We start from the raw sequence: 19712 nt of genomic DNA, 5'->3' as shown, positions 1-19712 counted from the left end.
CATTGCACAGAGATTTCGGATCTCTTTTCTCCTCTTTCGCGATCTGTCTTTGCAAAGTTCTGTGCCCAGAAAGGTCTAGGCTAGGATTAAGTTCTGCATTGGGAAAGACTGAAGGCAAATGGAGAAGGAGGCAGCAGAGGATGAGATGGTTAGACAGCATCACTGACTCAATGAACGTGAATTTGAGCAAACTCCAGGAGATAGTGGAGGACAGAGGAGCCGGGCATGCTATAGTCCATGAAGTCCTAAAGAGTGGGACATGACTTAGCGACTGAGCAACAATAATAGGATTAGGTTTTCCACCACGTTATTGCTGCGATGCTGCAGTTAATAGCGGAAAAGCCCTTTTCTGGCTTATTAAAGTAGGGATATTGATTTAGCTAGTACATTACAGAAACCAGGAAACTCTGCTTGCCGTTTCTGGCCATTGTCATCCACTGGGTAGTCTCAGTATGATCCATAGCCTAGAAGTAGGTGTCTGTTTCCATAGTGACTAAAGGAACTATTCAAGCCACTCTGCTCAATCATAAGTCTTTTTTTTTAGTTTTATTTTTAATTGGAAGATAATTACTTTACAATATTGTGATGGCTTCTGCCGTACATCAGCATGATTCAGCCATAGGTATACATACGTCCGCTCTCTCTTAAGCCTCCCTTACACCTACCTCCCCACCCCACTCGTCTATGTATTTTTATACAGCAGAGGTATTGTTAGAATTTGCTAGGCACTTAAAATGGGAGAAAGGCTCTGAGCTTGTACTGGAAAGTGGAATTTTTGGTTCAAGGAGAAATGAAAGATTAAAAACGGTAGAAGATATCTTTCCCTCTAACTTCTTTTTTTTCTGCTGCTCTTCCTTTTCTCTGAAAATCCCTTTGGACTACTTAGAAAAGCAGAACCTCAAAAGTGAACAATCTGAATGTTCCTTGAACCAGTGGGTGGTTGACAGTCATGAGAAAGCCCTTAAAAAAAGAAAAGCACCACTTCCTCTCTTCTGTCCCGGGATTGAATCTTTGAATCCAAGGGGAAGTAAGTTAATTCTCCCCCCACCCTTTTTTTTTCTTTAGATGGGGACTTCCCTGTGTGCCTACATGTATGCGTGTGTGTGTGGTTATGTTTTTTAAGTATTATTTAATTTATATCTTTAAAAGTGTGAACACTTAGCACCAGTATCTGCATGCAGTAACATTTGTCAGGTGGTTTGGTTCCCTTGTTCACTTGAGGGGATTAATATTCAGGTACCTCACTGAACTCAGGATGTGCATATTCTGGTTGTCCAACATTGCAGAACTATTTTGTTTTTCTTTTTCTGTATAGCTACTTTAAACTTTATCTCAGCAGTACTGATTTTAGTTGGAACTTTTCATTGTTCTTGAAGGAATTCACTACATTTCCAACAGAGTTGGAAGCAAAATAAATCAGCTCCAGAGCATAAATAATTCTATATACTGCCTAAAATATACATCCATAACCTGACACTTTAATGAATAATACATTGACACATTTTGTATCGGCTTTCTATACGTTTATTCTCTGTGTGTAGATTGACACAATTGATTTGTTTCATCATAGTTATGAGTCATAACTCAGTTATTCTTTGAGTAATACACTGAGTAATACACATTTTGGCTGATAGTTTGAAATTTTTTGAAAACGTGGCATCAGATTTTCACATTATAAACTACATCAATATTAACCAATTGGTTAACCTAATAATGAACACTTTTATTAGATAATTGCTTATTTATATATAAATCACAATAGTACTCTGTCAAAGCAATTTTTCATTTCTTAGACAGTTAAAAACTTATGGTAGTAAAGAGGAATATATTAAATTTGGTTTTTACTCTTAAAAGTTGGTTATAATAATGGAAAACATCTTAGTGCTAATAGTTTAGCCAGAATTTTCACATTCTTGAAAGTAGATCTTTAAAATAAGAATGAAATCAGTGTTGACTGAAACTGCCACATTCATTTCTACTGATCAGCCTTTATAAACCCACTACCAACACCACCACAGGCAAGAGGGGCTCTGGACCCACGAAGCTACGAGTCCCAAGAGATGCTGTTTCGCCCCAGAGAGCGAATGTCCTTTTTTTTGAGTGACGGTGTAGCTTCTGCTTTTCAACTGCTGTGCCCACAGGATAGTCCAGAGAGGGGGTCTTTTCCAGATTAACACAATTGCAGTATTTAGGGCGGCAGTGGCTCTGTTACTGGAGAAGTTTTCGTGGATGAGTTGAGTTTCGAGGAAGGCTGTTATAAATGGTCAAGATTTATTGTGCAGATCACAAGACAGAGTTGTGCTCGAGGGGGCAGGGCAGCAGCATTAGCAAGGGTACAGGTCAAGGTCAGGAATATGACATGTGCAGCAGTCAGTAAGGAGACTAGATTGATTGGGACAAAATGTGCTTGTCTTTGATGAGTGGAGGATTAGATGGGAGAGGTGAGTGAGGGTCAGGTGGTGAGGCTCCTGAATACAGGGTAAGGAATTTGGATGTTATCCTTCAGAAGAGAAATCACTCTAGGCATTTGTCCAGATTCATCCCGTGATCGGCAATAGCTTATTTTAGGTAGATTAACCCAGGGTTATGCAGCATAGGATAAAAGGAATAAGGGAAGATTGAAGACAAGGAGACAGATTTACAGGCTCCTAAATATAGTCCATGGTTTTCAGCTTCTGCCCAAGACCTGAGTAATGAAGATGAAAAGGAAGAGCTGATATGATAGAGTTTTTTTTAATTACAGCAAATGTTATCATTTTTACCTGATCTCCGGAAAGAACCCATACTTATTATAGAAAATGCTTAAAATACACAGTTATAAGGAAGAAAATGAAAATCACCTGTTCTCATTAAAACTGTAGATGAATACTCTTGAAATTTTAGGCACTTTTGGTTTTTTGTTTTGTTTCAAAGTATGTAGGTTGAAATCATGGTAAAATAATGCTAAGTTTAAAGAGCTTGGATTCCTTGTCATTTACTATGTTTTAAACATTTATTTCTTAATAAAAAATTCTAGAGGACTGCATTTTTATTGCAGAATGTTGATTTACAATGTTATGTCAGTTTCTAGTACATAGTAAAGTGAATTATATATATATATGTATATGTATACATACCCATATATGTATATATCAATAGATAGACTTTTCTGTTATGGTTTATTGCAGGATATTGAGTATAGTTCCCTGTGCTATATAGTAGTAGGTCCTTATTGTTTATCTGGTTTATATATAATAACATGTATCTGTTAATCCTAAACTCCTAGTTTATCCTTCATCCTCTTTGGTAACCATAAGTTTTCTATGTCTGTAAGTCTATTTCTGTTTTGTAAATAAGTTCATTTGTATCAGTTTTTAGATCCCATGTATGAACGATATCACATGGCACTTGTCTTTCTCTGTCTGACTTATTTCGCTGAGAATGACAGCCTCTAGGTCTCTCCATGTTGCTGCAGAGAACAATGTTTTGCTCTTTTCATGTCTGAGTGATATTACACTGTATACATGTACCACACCTTCTTTATCCATTCATCTGTCAGTGGACACTTAGATTGCCTCCACATCTTACTAGAGAACCTCATTTTTAGTGCCTATCCCACTATTTCAGATTATGAGTGCAAGGTTATTAGCTATTCCACCATCGTAAGTCTAGATCATTACCAACTTTTTGTTATTATGAATTTTACTGTAATAAACTCAGTCAATGTAAATGCTTTATTTCATACTATTCCTTTTCCTTCTTCTGTAAGTAAATAAATAAAATTTAAAGATTAGGTGGAGCATTTGTTCCTATATTTATTTTGTCTATTTTGATTTCAGTTCTGGTCTACCACACCTCACCCTTAGTCCACTTTAAAAACTGGGGAAGGGGATATTACTTTTGATCTTTTCCTGAAATTATTGCCTTCTTCTGATGCTTGTCGTTTAAAATGGTGTATTTTAATCCATTGTTTAATCCATTAATACCTGAGCATTTTAGGTTGTTTTGATTTTCTCCTTTTCAACACTGATGAATTGATATTCCTGCACGCATACTTCATGTGCACAAATAAAAGACTATAACCTTGAAAGTGAATTATAGGGACATGGGATGTATCCATCTTCAACTCTAGTATCCTGTGCACATCAGTTGCATCAACTACAGTGGTACCAATTAATACTCACTTTTGCAGGCAGAGCAGAGAAATTTCAATCCACCTACATCCTTGGCAATCCTTTCTTTTAAATGCTCACCAATCTCCTATAAGTGAAATAGTATCTCTTTTGTGTATATGAAATATTTTACTTTTGTTGTGCATTTCTCTAGTAACTAATGAATTATAGTATAGCTTGATTTCATATGTCTAGTGGCCATTGAAGCTTCTTGTCTGGAATTTGCCCATTTTCTATTGAGTTTGTTTTATTTCTCTATACTCTATCCTGTGACAGGTATGTGGTTTGCCAAGTATACCTGTGGCAGGTATGTGGTTTCTCCCAGTGTCTGTATTTTAAGTCTGCTTATTTAAAAATTTTAGGCAAATTTCTCAAAGTTCTCTTTTATGGTTTGGATGTTTCCTATCTTGATTAATAAGTTCTTCTCCAATGTCAAAGATGTTTCACTTACAATTTATTCATATTCTTCATGGATCAGTTACTTTATATTAAAGCTTTAATTCCTCTGACAATCACTAATAAACCCACCAGGTGATTTCCCAGAATGAGGAAGATGAAAAGTGGAAAACAAAGGAAAAAATTGATAAACTCTTTTAAGGCTTCCATTGTTAAGTCCATAACTGGACCACAGAGGCATCATCTGTTTTGTGTAACAGCAGGTACCCACACCTACCATGGTTTGTGTTAACAAAAGTGGATGTCTTCCCCATTGAAAATCTTCCACAGAAACTCTGTCCAAGTTCAACTACATAACGTCTTCGCAAAGTATCAATTACTCCTGGTCATTGAGGTTGAATAAAATTTCACTTCCCTGTGTTTTCAGCCATGGTCTCACTACCTAACCCCGTGCCTGAGTCCAGAAGGAACACATTGCCATTTTTAAAACAGAGTCCACCTAACATTGGCTTCATTTTGCTTTCAGCAGCTCACGGAAACCGTGAGTCCTTCCTCGCTGCCTGCCTCAGCCTTGCCACTGGACCTCCTGAATAACGCTGTCACTGCCTTTAGTACCTTGGAAGACCTCATTCGGTATCTTGAACCAGACAGATGGCAGTTAGACTTAGAAGATCTCTACAGGCCCACTTCTTTGCAACTGCTGGGCAAGAATTTCGTGTTTGGAAGAAAATCCAGAGGTAAGCTCTCTCTCCAGGTTAGAACCTCATCTAATTTTCTTAGCAGCTCATGTTTCGGATTCTTCTGCCATACTTTCTAATGAGTAGAGTTTAAAATTCTTCTTTGATAAAGTTAAATGCTCCATTTTCTTAATATTTGAGCATATTTACATATTAAATAAGAATGCACATAAAAGGAGGCTCTTCTGACTGGGTATGGGAGATTTAAAGAGATGCTTTTGCTGAAAATGCCTGTTATTTCTTTAATTCAAAAATATCATATTGATGAAGTCCTCTGTTACATTTCACAGGAATTGTTGCTTATTCAAACTTAATATTTGTGTATATTAAATTAGAGATTCAGTAGAGATTATCATAGCTTCAGGGCCAGGTTTGGGGCTAGAAAAGGGGAAAGCTCTATTAAAATCTTTGTCTAGCATGTCCCCTGAATCAGAATTATATCCATTTCCTAAGCCTAGAAACTTTTCTAAATATTATGAAAAATACCCATGGCTCCCCAGAAAACAGACCTACTAGTTCCCAAGATAGGAATCACTGTAAGAAAATAATGTTCTAAAGGAACTCACACCATGATGATTCTTTCTCTGTATAAATATGTTTGAAATGATCACTTTTGATTATATGGGCATATCTCCTTCCAAGAGTGAAAGTGTTGATAATTAAACTTAATTCCACAAGGTCAAGAAATTGGAAATAATGGTAACGGGATTTGCTCTAAGGTCCGCTAACTTTCCTAGTAACACTAACATTGGAAAGCATCACTGTCAGACACAAATGAAAATGCAACTGGCTAAGTATAACACCCTCAGAAAATCTGTTTCAGTCTGTCAGATACTTTAAAATCTACCTAGGGTCTTTTACACAATGGAAGAACAGTCTGTAGAATGTCTATAGAAAGCAGAATATTTAGTTAATTTGAGCAACTCACAGGGGCAGATTGCATCAGACATGTTCTTCAGAAAGAAACCCTATTCCCACCCTTTCCTGCTCAGAGCTGCAGCTCTTCTGATCGGGACCTTCCATCTCAGCAGATCCTGTTGAGACTTGCCCAGCATGGTATTCTGCTGGGCCAGCAGCCCCAGTTTCCTCTCAGCAATATTGGAAATCTTGTCCAGAGGCAGCCGAATCTTGTCCAGATCCTGAAAGCTGTTGCATATTTATAAGGTGTAATCTTGATGAATAACTCACCAACAGCACTTCCCTTCCCTCCTGCTCAGGAATGGGAAGATGGAGACTTGGGAGGCTGGCTGCGATGCCCCTGAATACAGCCTTTGTTAGCAAATTTGGGGTAGATTATCGAGTGGATCTGTAAGAAGCAGAGGGAGTCAGCTGGGTTCTGAGCTCAGATCGAGTTTTGACAGCTGTTCTTGGGATGGGAGCCTGCAAATCTCCCCTCCAGCCATGCCCATGTGTCTGTATCTCTCCCTGTGGCGCTCAGTGACGATTTGGCCAGAGGCTAGGGTGTACTTAAAAGACCCAGCACTGAACCAGATCTTTCAAATATTCATTTAACACTTTCCAAATTGAAGCCCTTTGCAGTTTGCCAAATCTATTAACTTTTTAAGCATACGGTAAGTGTGAGAAAAGCAGTGTATATTTTTGGAACTTTACATAAACTAAAATGCAGGTGTGGGATAACATCTATATAGACAAAACCAACTCCCCTCCCCAGAGTCCCTACAAAGGAACGAGGAGTAAAACATTTAAAAGCTTCTAATTAGACATTGAAAGAGATTTTCCATAGAATAAACATATCACAGTGTTACCACATTCATCTTAGAAAGACCACCCTCAGATTGCAATACAGTCATAGAATTTCCTTGGGCTGAATGTCTCAAAAGAATGAACACTAATAAAGTAAAATGTGATCATGTTTTTTTTTTTCTTTTTTTTAACCAGTGTTATCCTTTTTAGTAAAACTTGCAATATTTATGAATCTGAACAAGAAAATAGGTATTAGAAAAACAGTGTTCATTGATGACAAGCTTCACATCTTCATTCTTTAGAAAGACAGGCTAATGCTTGCATCATCTTAGTAGTCACAAAAAGAAAATAAAGCATCTGAAGGCTGTTTACTTTACAAATATTTTGTAAAGGGAAACTTCATAATAGTAAAGTTGTACAAAAGTGTGTGTTGATGCATGATCTTTCTCTCTCTCTTTCTTCCTTTTTTTTTTTTTTTGCCTAGATGTTCTACACAATATTTTATGAATTTGTGACACCAATTATAGTCACATGATGATTTTAATGAAGCTTAGATGAGTTTGAAGTCCTAACAGTAGGAAGCATAAATTTCAAATAACATATGCTAAATTTAAAGTCCTTCTTTAGCCCAAAGTAGACTGCATTCATGTTTTTCCGTTTCTTTGTTTTCCCTTTCTTCCTCCAATTCAGTGTATTCATTCATATCTTCCTACTACAGAAAAGAAAAACTCATTTTTTTTTAAGTCAGGCTTAACTAGTACTTAAAAAGGGCTTTTGACTTTTGTGTCAAACATGATAGATGAGTGGAAGCTAAGTTGAAAGTCTGTTTAAATTTTCACATTGTAGCAGGTATCATAACTTGGTTCACTTGGGAAATCCATCTAACCTTTTATTGTGGTTAAGTAAACATTTTAAAGGGAACATATACAGTCTCATTTTCTAGTTGCATGAAATAGTATGTTTAAAACTCTTTGAGGTAGATGAATATCCTTTGAAAGCTAAGAGCTTCATTCACATTCTAAAGAAGTATAAATCTTAAATAAGCATTAAAAACTTTGGCAACTGGCTTTTGTATGTGTGTGTCTGTTTTAGGTTTTCTCACTCCTTGCCTGGATATTAACTTCTAGAGAAAAGATTCAAAGACGCTCCTATGCAGCGTTGACAGTTAAAGAGCAGTATGTACATAGACTGTTAGTTCAGCAAAATGAAATCAGATAAAACAGGTGACATCACTTAACCTAATTATCTCATTAATTTTATTAGAACTAAGTTGGTCTTTAATGGCACTTTAAAAAATGAATTCATTTCCTCTTAAATATTTAAAAGTTTTACTTACACAAGATCATTTTTCAGATGAAAGGGAAATCTTTAGATACTCAAATAAAACAGTAATTTTTCTGTTGAATTGGAAAAAAGAATTTTAGCTGAATGAGGCTGAAATGAACCTATTAAATTAGCATTTCCTTGGTGTTTCCCTGTTCTTGATCAATTTTAGTCAATTGTATAGTTTACATGTCTTTATAATTTACAGTTGCATATACAAAATCTTGTATGTGTTTCTTAAAAATACTTACCCTGACTTCTTTTGACATTTTAGAAAAACTTGACCAAATATACAAGTATAACATAGCTAAAGAAAACAAGCATTTGATTCTTACTACCTTGTCATTTTTAAAATATTTTCAAATATTAGTCAGTTAATTTTTAAAACTGTATTATTATTATTGAATTAACTTTGGCCAGAAAATATTATTTATAATGTTGTCAGTATTAATGAAAATATATTTAACACATCTCTTATATTTTAGATAATGTTCCTAAATTTTAATAAAACTATTTTTGACGGAAAAAAGCTCTGATGAATTATATATTATTCAAACCTTCAATTTTATTGGAATTGCTTTTATTTGAATATTTCTAGGGGAAAAGGCAAAGCCCTAGAGCAGAAATTAAGATCATTTTAGAAATGCTTATCCTAGTAATTATCAACTACTTCATATTATATATATAAGTTTATACTAAATATGACATATTACTTTGATATAATTTAACTAAGGCAAAGTCATCTTGTAGTTAAAAGCAATGGTTCTTTGAGAATTTACTTCAATAATTAATAAAAGGATTTTTTTTGCTCTTCATAAGTAGATATTCTAAAGAATAAAGCACAGCATAGTTAACCAAGTTACTAAAACAATAGAGACAATGGTTATAAATTAGACATTACTTCCATCCATTAAAAGGAGACTAGAAATCTTGCCTGGAAAAGCCCATGGACAGAGGAACCTGGTGGGCTGCAGTCCATGGGGTTGCTAAGAGTCGGACACGACTGAGCAACTTCACTTTTCACTTTCATGCACTGGAGAAGGAAATGGCAACCCACTCCAGTGTTCTTGCCTGGAGAATCCCAGGGACAGAGGTGCCTGGTGGGCTGCCATCTATGCGGTCGCACAGAGTCAGACACGACTGAAGCGACTTAGCAGCAGCAGCAGCAGCAGCAGAAATCTAAAGGGGTCTAGTTAAACTAAATTTTCAAGTCCATAAACTAATCAGCATACCAGAAGCAATGCTTTCCAACAGCTCCTCTTTTAAAAGGTGTCTTCTTTTTCACTCCTGGTCCACTCAGCTGTCTTCAAAAACTCATTTTCTTCATTCCTCTTCACATTCTATGATTCTTGTCAAGTTCTGCCAGCAAGTTTCTGAACTTCATTCTTCATTCATTGCGTGAGTTTGTCATCCTTCTAAAACTTGGATTTATTTTTTCATCGAAGCATTCATTTTACATTCTATTCTTCCCTCCAACGTGTCCCGTGTTTGATTTTTTTCCCAAAGGTTAGAAGATGTAGCCCCATTTTTCCTGTAAAGTGTCCTATGTTTGGCTCTTAACTGTTTCTTTTGGCTCCATCCTCAACTCTGCACAACGCCACCTCTTCAACCATCCCTGGGTCACAAGTAAGCTCTGTTTGCCATCAAATAGAAAGTCCAGCCCACAAGCTGCATCACCCCAAGACCTGGTTAAATAATTAGGGTTATTCTTAAGGTGATGGTTCATGAAATAGTTAGATTTAGAGCTTAGTGAAGTGCGTCCGGCTCGGAGCTCACCTCCTCTTGGCTCCCTTGTGCCCCGCAGTGGTGGACCTGAACCTGCTCAAGGAGGAGGTGCGGCTCTATAGCTGCACGCCCCGCAACTTCTCCGTGTCCGTCCGGGAGGAGCTGAAGAGGACCGACACCATCTTCTGGCCGGGCTGCCTCCTGGTGAAGCGCTGTGGCGGGAACTGCGCGTGCTGCTTGCACACCTGCAGCGAGTGTCAGTGTGTTCCCAGCAAGGTCACCAAGAAGTATCACGAGGTACGGACATCCATCCTTGCCTCTCCTGGTCTTTTGAGTTGGGGGTTTGGGGCTTGTGTCCCAGAATATCCTAAAGCAGTGCCTCGGGGAAGGCTTGTTGTTTTCAAGGAGAGGTCATCTTCAGGGAAACCAAAGGAAACCAAACCAAGGTTTACAGAAGAGTTCCTGTTTTTATTTATTACTTTTAAAAATTAGAACCTTGAACTCAGAAAGCCAGACATGAAGGATTTGGACAGCTTGTCCTCCGAATGGACAATCACGGGTGATCAGGGGGCTTTTTCCTCTCTCATGGAAGAAACACAATATGTTCTTCTGGATGGGGAAAAATGGATGAAATTTTCACCTTTTCAAAATATCAAGGGAAAAAAAAATATCAAGGGAAAATATTTTAAAGACAAACTTGGAGGTCAATTATGGTCCATTTTGGAGAAAAGAGATCTTTGATGTTTATTTTTTCCATTTGGGGCAATGCTAACACATAAATCCCAAAAGCATATTCATAATTATACTTCTTATTATTCATCCTTTATATTGTATCTTCCTATTATTCATGTGGCCCCAAATAGTATGTTAAACCTTCTATGGATTCTTTATCCTTCTATGTCTTTATCCTATGGAATTAAGGAAAATACAAAAGGAAATATTCTTCATATTCTGTAATTTAATAAGAATTATTAAATTCTTAGTAATTTTTGGTTTTCAGAGCCTTGGTAATGTTAGGGTTAAACATTTAAAATTCTTATTAATGATCCCCAGTTATACCCTCCACCACCCTCTCCAGCGGCACATAGCTTTCACACATCAGGAAGCAATCCCTTTTGACGGCTCAACTTCAGTCTTTACAAAATGTGGTTCACAAACTTTAATTTTTACAAAACCAAACCAAAGTCTGCCTCCTAACTTCATTTCAGTGTGGCTTCATTTGTTTTTGTTTTTTTTTTTTTTGCTAAATAAAAGAATGGCACAAAGTAAATATCTACTTAATAAATGAAATGATTTTTCTTACATATGAAGACACCAGCAGAACCCACGTCTGTTGGGTAATCTGAATATGTCGTGTCATAAACTGCACTCATGTGACCGGGCTGCCCCGCTCTTCCCTGGTATTGTGTTGGCAGTTGACTAAATGGTAAAACAGCACTGAATTCCAGAATAGAAGGTCCCTGCTTCTACCCTAGGTCTATTTTTAACTTGCTGTAACTATCATCAGGACACTTAGCCTGCATAAGTGCAAACTAGGATCAATTTTTCCTGATGGTTTTATTCTCTGAAAACTATTAGATGACAGTTTTTAGAAGATAACATCCAAAACTGGCAGTCTGGAGAATAAGTAGGACTGCTTGCTCTCATATTCCACATGCATCTAGAGACCCCTGTGCTAGAAACGCCCTCCACTCCTGTTTCAGGAGGAACCCCAGTCCCACTCTGCCCAAGGGATGGCTTTGTTGCTACTCTGAGAACTAGGAATTTAGTTAAGAAAAAACCCTTCACATGGCAGTTCTGTTACTGAACCAAACTTGAGTTGCTTGCCCTCCCGAGCAGTAAAGTCAGTCTGTTGACCCAGCTTGTAAAGGAAATACAATGTTTATTATAGGTCCAAACAAGGAGTCCAGGTAGTTAGCGTTTAAAAGACTTGAACTCCGAAAGGCCTCCAGGAAAAGGTTTTTAAAGACGGAGTAAGGGAAATGGTTTCAGCTCATGAACTTTCTTCTAATTGGTTGGTGGTAAGGTCATCAGAAGTCAACATCATCAACCTTCTGGTTCCAGCTGGTCGAGAGCCTATGTGCTTGTGGGGAGCATATAGTTAAGTTCTTTTACCTGGTGTCTGGGAAACAGCTCAAAGGATATGGCTCAGGATACTATCTATAGCCCTTGAGGAAGAACTCTAAAGGCCCTTAATTTTGTTTAATGACTAAACTATTATTATTTTGTTTTACTTGACTGTTTTCCTTTCTGCATTTTATCACTTCTCCTATTAAATTTATTCTTTGAATAGTTTTTCTACAGACAAAAGACAAAATGAGGACGTGGAGAAGGGGAGTGGCCCATAGGGTCCTATTCTAAAACATGTTAAGGTCAAAATGCCCCAAAGGTAGGCTGATATTAGAGTTGATTAGTATAATGTAAAAGGATGTAATTAAAGTAAGAGATAAACTGGAGTGACTCTTTTCCCACCTAAAATTATTCAATTTTGAACTTTCTAAAGCAGGTACTTACTAAGGAAAGTGTATCTGGGGACCTGATTTAGCCGACAAGTCTTGGGTTTATGATCCAACTTGTGAAGAGCTATAAAGGTCAGAGTAGTCTTGTGAGCTTTCCTAAACAAGCTTATCAGATGCTGAGTCCATGTCAGGCCTTGGGGCTGCAGAATCAGTCCTCAGATCAAGAGGATCCTCCTCCATCCTATACTTGTAAATTTCTTTTCAAATACCATTAGTTTCAGAGTTATCCAGAAAGTTGCCACAGAGTGTGCAATACCTGTTCTAAAGTCTCAAGTAAAATTCTGTGGGGAAAGGCCATGGGCAGAGCTTCTGCACCACTGCCCTTCAGAAGGGCATTGATTCATCTTCTCCAGCCTTCAGGTGGGGTTGATTGTGGGCACTACCTATAGTCCACACTTAACAACTGTGGGTATTTATCTAGTTGTGTGATCATGGAGTACATTTCCCACTAAAGTGTATGTGCACAGATATATGGTTACCAATTCCACATTTCTCACAGATATTGCCAACCTAATCCTGTCTTAATTTTTTCAATGTTTTGTTGGAATTATAAAATTTTCTTTGATACTGTTTTTTTAGCAATCAAATTAGCCTATGAAAAAAGATTATTTGTTTGGTGTAATTCATAGTTCCTGAGCCCTAAACTTTTCTCAGCCTTATACTTTGTATGTTCTGAGGCTTGTAAATTTAGTATTACTTCTAAACAAATGAACTTTTTCAAAAACGTAACTTTTAACATTTCTAAAATCATTGTTATTGAATACCATTAATCAAGATCTAGAGACTTATTTAAAGTGAAGGCTTTCATTCTTTTTGATGATCCTTGATCCAGTTTTCAGTTTAAAGATTATTCTACTTCATGGACAAAGCAGAAGCAAAGACAGAGCTTAAAAGTTTTATATTTTATCTCTTTCATCCAGCTCTTTTATGCAGCTTGCCTACATATTAAGCTGAAGTGTATCTATTTGTATCACTACAAATATAACTGAATAATTCCCTCTTTTGCTTCCTTTAGCATTTTCATTGGGTTTTCACAAACTTAAAAAAATCATAAAATGTAACATAATGTTATATTTTGATACAATATTATCAAATTAGATTTTTATTGCTTTTTTATCTAAAACCAGATATTCTTTATTTGAAGCCATTTTAGCCAAAAACAAAAAATGTTTTCTTAATTTCCCTGTCTCCAAAAAACGCATTTTCGGAAAAACAAGACAGGGGTTTTATGTATGTGTAAACCTAGATGTTACAACTTTATTGAATTGCTTTTTAGTTTACTGTCAATCCCAGCATAACTGTAGTTCATCTTCCTGCATGTGTGCAACTTGAAAGATATTTCTGTTAGAGAACAGTTATTACTTTGTATTTGTTTCTCCCAAATTGAGAACTAAGAATAAAGATGCCATTACAATGCAGGGCTCAAATGCAGGGAATCCAAGGCTGTGTGACTTTGGGCTAATTACTTAATCCCTGGCCCCTCGATTTCTTCATATGTTATGTGAGCTGTAAGACTTCACGCTTCATTGTGAGGACTCAAGGAGCTGATGCTTACAAATACCTAGAATGAGGTCTGGCACATTTCAAGGCCTCCATATATACTGGCGATTGTCTCACTCAACCTTCCCTGGTGACTCAGACGGTAAAGAATCCGCCTGCAATGCAGGCAAGCCAGGTTTAATCCCTGGGTCAGGAAGATCTCCTGGAGAAGGGAATGGCTACCTACTCCAGTATTCTTGCCTGGAGAACCCACGGACAGTGGAGTGTGGTGGGCTACAGTCTATGGCTTTGCGAAGAGTTGGACGTGACTGAGTGACTAACACTCACTCAGCTTTATTTTTGCCCCCTCCACCTTGTCTAGCCTTATTCTTTGATTATGGCAACTAATCAATACAGATTTAATGAATTGTGCCCAGAGATAGGATATTTTCTTTCTGGCAAAAACATTTGTAAGATATTCTGACAAATGTATCACTCCTTTCCCCCATTCTTAATCATCCTAATGGGCTTCATCTTGTTTACATCTTCATACATCTAGTTTCATTTTTCATAGCACATAGTCTTTTCTTGTGTAGATCTGTTTTTTTTTTTTGGGGGGGGGGGATAATTATACCACTCAACTGCCTTGCTCTAGTAATGTGTCCCATCACCCAAGGCTCTGTGCGACCCGGAATTTGGGACAGCAGTACATGTGCATTGTTCCTTGATGGATCTTTCTGGCCTGATCTGTTCTCTCCGCAGTCTCTGGTTTTAGCATTTCCTTGCATTATTTCTTCACACAGTCAAAATTGTAGTTTGAATCTCTTCCTCAAAACCTTTGTGAGATATGCTTCTACCTCATTTCTTTCCTGTATCATAAGCCATGTACTAAAGACCAGTAACCCTTTTTAACATTATCTGGGACCAGGTAGTCATTTTCCAGGTCTCTCTGTGTCTTCCAAAGTCCAAACTTTCAAAGGGAATTAAGAGAGAAAACACTTATTGAACCTGCACCACATTCAAGACCTGAACACCCCTGGAACATTATGAGATTATTTTGCTTTTGTAAATATCCACAGGCATGGGTGGATGAAGATGGGGTGGAGAGGGGGCAGTTATGTGGTGACTGCATCTTGTGTAAGCTCTGCAGAGGGAGGAAGGATTGTTGGGTTGCAGCCTGGTGTGATGTAGACTGTCAGAACTGTATATAGGGGTCTCACTAATCCTTACCATTCATGGTCATTCTTTCCCCTGCCAACTGGGAGAATGTATATAAATGGACGCAGGAATTAAAGACATTGCCAGTATTGCACTGTATGTATCCACCCGACCAGATTCCAGAAGCTACTTGTCGAGAGTGATGATAAGGCATACTGCCAGCATCTTAGGAGTTGTTGGTTTTGATGCCGCCCTATGTTGGTCAGGGCTTCCCTGGTGGCTCAGAGGTTAAAGCGTCTGCCTGCAATGCAGGAGACCTGGTTTTGATACCTGGGTCGGGAAGATCCCCTGGATAAGGAAGTGGCAACCCACTCCAGTATTCTTGCCTGGAGAATCCCATGGACGGAGGAGCCTGGTGGGCTACAGTCCACGGGGTCGCAAAGAGTCGGACACGACTGAGCAACTACACTTTCACTTTCACTATGTTAGTCAAAAGTGGGAGATCAGTACCAGCACATTAATTGTATTCATCTCACTGGATTAAGTTTCACACAAAAATAATAGTCTGAATAATTATCACTCTAGAATTGTAAATGTCATAGAAAATCTACTTTAAAAGTTTACTATTTTTCATAGCTATCCTAAGACTTTGCAGCTTATCTCTCTAGGAAGAAAGTTACTAAATAAGTAGAGTATATGACTAGTAATATTCTGAGTCTTGGTGAAATTATTATCTATCATTGTAATCATTCCCATTTGGCAAAAGTACAGATAGTGACTGTGTCACTCATTCTCTCTAAGCTTCTGTTCACTCATGTGTAAAATAGGGCTAATAGTTGTAAATAACTTCATAGAATTCTAGTGAGTTAAAGTACGTGAAAACTATCAGATCCCCTGGTACCCAGTAAGCATTCAAAAAATGTCAGCTAATTAACCTTTGATATGACCAGATACTCCAAAGAGAGGACGATTCTTTGTTTTTCATTGTTAAATATTTAAGTAAAACAGTCATAAAACCAGTTGTTGTTGTTGTTTAGTTACTAAGTCATGTCCAGCTCTTTGCGACCCCATGAACTGTAACCCGCCAGACTCCTCTGTCCATGGGATTATCCAGGCAAGAATACTGGAGAGGGTTGCCATTTCCTTCTCCAAGGGATCTTCCCAGACCCGAGTCTCCTGCATTGGCAGGTAGGTTCTTTACCACTGAGCAACCAAGGAAGCCCCGGTAAAACCTGATTTGTGCCATTTTGGATTAATGAATATTTCCAGAATGGTATCTTTTAGAAGTTGCTCTGCAAAGTTATCTGTGTCAGACTCAGAGAGCAAACTACACAACTTCCCATTATTCTGTGCTCTGTTCATAAGCCAAAGCCACATAATTTCTAAAACATTGTTATCATTTCTAAGACCTAAAATGTAATGTACGTTGAGTAGTTAGTTCTTATCAAATATATCAGAGAATCGTGTATAGAATACATAGCTGTATCCTTTCATCACAGTTTGAAAAGGGTGTGTTTAGTATCAGTGTCTGTTTTGCTGTATTTCTGGTTAAAAATCTCAACCATCCAAACTGCAAATAACTTCATTTAATAGAGGCATTCTTGTTATTCTTGCCAACTGTACACGACACAGTAGGACCCAGCTGCAGAAAGTTAACTGTGACGGAGCTGTTGTCGACGAAGTACATCTAATCCATCTCATCAAGTTTACAGAGGACTTGACGTGTAGCCAGGCACGTTAATGAGCAGCATAATTGAGCAGACTCAGCTGCAGACGGGTCGGGTTTCTTTTCACAGCATCGCAGTACTTGCCTGCCGTGCTCCAAGGATAAATATTTGCTAAGCATGTGAATAAATGAATGAAAGAAAACAACAAACGGAAGAACAAATTGTTCAGTAGTGGTTTCCAAAACACCTAAAGAAGGTGAAATTCCCTCTGATTAGGGTTAAATGCGTAAGGGAAAGAGGGTATAGTGAATCTTTCAATTTAAAAACTATTCTTTTTTTAAAATTTTATTTTATTGAAGTGTAGTTGATTTCCAGTGTTGCGTTAATTTCTGCTGTATGGCAAAGTGACTCCGTTATACATATACATATATATTATTTTTCATATTCTTCTCCATTATGTTTTCTAACAAGATATAGTTCCCTATGCAATACAGTAGGACTTTGTTGTTTATCCACTCTATGTATTCTAGTTTGCATCTGCTAATCCCAAAGTCCCAATCCATTCCCTCACCTGTCCCCCTCTCCCCTGGCAACCACAAGTCTATTTATTCTGAGCAGCCTCCTTCCTAACTGTTGGTATTAAAAGGTCTTTCCTTTCATGAAAAGATGATAATCATTTGTGATTTCTTTGAAGGGTGGGGGAATATGTTCATAATGCCTTCAGGAGTAGAAATTAAAATGTGTTAAGTCATTGTTGGGCCCCGAGATTCTGTTCTGAAATCATTCCTGTCCATGAAATCACAAGTTGCAGACGTGGCCTGATTTTAAAGGTGGTTTCCATTGTTCCCTTTCAGGTCCTTCAGTTGAGACCCAAGACAGGCGTCCGGGGGCTGCATAAGTCACTCACGGACGTGGCCCTCGAGCACCATGAGGAGTGTGACTGCGTGTGCAGGGGGAACCCTGGGGGATAATGCCTCGCGGTGGCTCAGGGCTGCCTCTGCGACAGAGCTTGTGCCTTATCTCCATCCACAGTCCCGGCTGTTGGCTCCAGGGCCCTTTCATCTTCAGGATTTACAGTGTGTTCTGAGAGAGGAGACACCAGGCAGAATTAGGGGTTGTGCAACGGCCCTTTGGAGATGAGGCCCCCACGACAAGAGGAACGTCCTCGCCGGGAAAGGAATGAACCTTGTAGATTTCTAGTTAGTTGCAAAGTCCCTGTGAGCACCCTCGGCTGCACTGTGTCTCTTGTCTGGATGTGGCCTAGGTTCATGTCAGCACAGGAAACACTGCCTGTGAGCCCCTGGTTCTGTCGCCTTGCTTAACTCTAAGCCCCGTGCTCTGGGGCTCAAATCACAGAAATCTCGGATTGTTTCTTCTAGTCACATGTATAAGAGTGTTCTAAGTTCTACCAACATGGGTTTTAAAAAGGAACTGTGTTGCCATGAATTAAACGTGTCATGCTGATAGGAGAGACTGGATTTTCCATATTTCTTAATCAGATTTCTACCATTTAGAAGAAGAGACCTCCATGCATGGTTTGGAACAGACAAACCTGAGAAGAGTGGCCTTATCTTCACTTTATAAGTTGGTTTATTTGTTTTATTGTGTACATTTTTTATAGTCTCCTTTTGACATTATAACTGTTTGCTTTTCTAATCTTGTTAAATATATCTATTTTTACCAAAGGTATTTAATATTCTTTTTTATGACAACCTAGATCAACTATTTTTAGCTTGGTAAAATTTTCTAAACAGAATTGTTATAGCCAGAGGGACAAAGATGATATAAGATATTGTTGCTCTGACAAAAATACATGTATTTCCTTCTTGTATGGTGCTAGAGCATAGATCAATCTACTTTTTCAAATATTAATTGGGAAATGGATAGAATTTGGTAAGTTGCAAAGACTCTTGGAAAATAAATAATTATGTCTTCAACTCCTCTTATTGAGATGAAAGTAAAAAGCAGAATACCCCCAGAGGCATCCAGGTCCAGGCGTTACTAACCTCTAACCCTTATTTAGGAAAATGTGAGCCCAGCTCAGAAGATCATAAAGCACCTTGAGAATAAGAGACTTGACAACCGCCTGACAAAGCATGTTCGGCTGTCCTATAGGAACACATCCTATTTATTGTGATGTTCTGGTTAGATTATCTTTAAACTCTGTTCCATACACTTGTATAAATACATGAATATTTTTATGTACAGAAGTATATCCTTTAATCAATTCACTTATTGTACTCTTTGGCAATTGAAAAGAAAATCAGTCAAATCCTTCGCTTGTATAATGCTGAATCTTGTGCCTAGGTTATGTGGTGACTATTGGAATTAAAAATGTATTGAATCACCAAATAAAAGAATGCAGCTATTTTGGGGAGAAACTGAGTGTGTGTTTGCAAGATTTGTGTCACCATGATTTTTATTTTGCAAAAGGTGCTATCAGTTCAAAAGACAGGCAGAAAAGTGAGCATTTCTGGTGAGGCTTGCCTGCCTCTGGGCTCCTGTGCTTCTGAGCAGTAGTTTCTTTTTCTCAGTTATCTTGATACTGATTAGTGGTAAATTAAGTTGCAAGTGACTTGGAGTTGTGTGTGATTAATGAAATGCTTGATGACAGATTATATGGTGGTATGAAATGGGGGAGTGTAACTTCCTACTCCTATCTTTGCATTTTCAGAGGCTGATACTAAAAGGGGTGAGCCCAGACCCCTCTAGCACGTGGATCCACACACCTAACATGGCACACATCAAGATGTGAGCCTGTGTTTTAGAAGTAGATCTCAAGGCAGGCTGGTGTCTTCAGCACTTGAGCCCTGCCTTTGAACTTGCCTGGGAGCCATCTAGGTCCCAGGCTCT

The 19712-nt window shown here is 38.0% G+C and overlaps 1 protein-coding gene across 2 annotated transcripts in view; it reads left to right on the top strand.

Moving 5' to 3' along the window:
- Window positions 1–19240, top strand: part of PDGFC (platelet derived growth factor C) — a 242579-nt gene extending 223339 nt beyond the window's left edge. The window contains exons 5-7 of one of the 2 annotated variants that reach the window (XM_043902279.1): window positions 5074–5284; window positions 10116–10333; window positions 17714–19240. In XM_043902279.1, coding sequence (XP_043758214.1) covers window positions 5074–5284; window positions 10116–10333; window positions 17714–17830 — 546 coding nt within the window. In that variant the 3' untranslated portion in view covers window positions 17831–19240. The remainder of the gene's footprint in view (window positions 1–5073; window positions 5285–10115; window positions 10334–17713) is intronic. The other variant, XM_043902280.1, reaches the window with a different exon arrangement.
- Window positions 19241–19712: the final 472 nt, after the last annotated feature.

The sequence above is a fragment of the Cervus elaphus genome, chromosome 5 (assembly GCF_910594005.1).
Source record: "Cervus elaphus chromosome 5, mCerEla1.1, whole genome shotgun sequence".
In the NCBI taxonomy this organism is placed as follows: Eukaryota; Metazoa; Chordata; class Mammalia; order Artiodactyla; family Cervidae; genus Cervus; species Cervus elaphus.
This window is presented reverse-complemented; position numbering and strand designations above follow the sequence as displayed.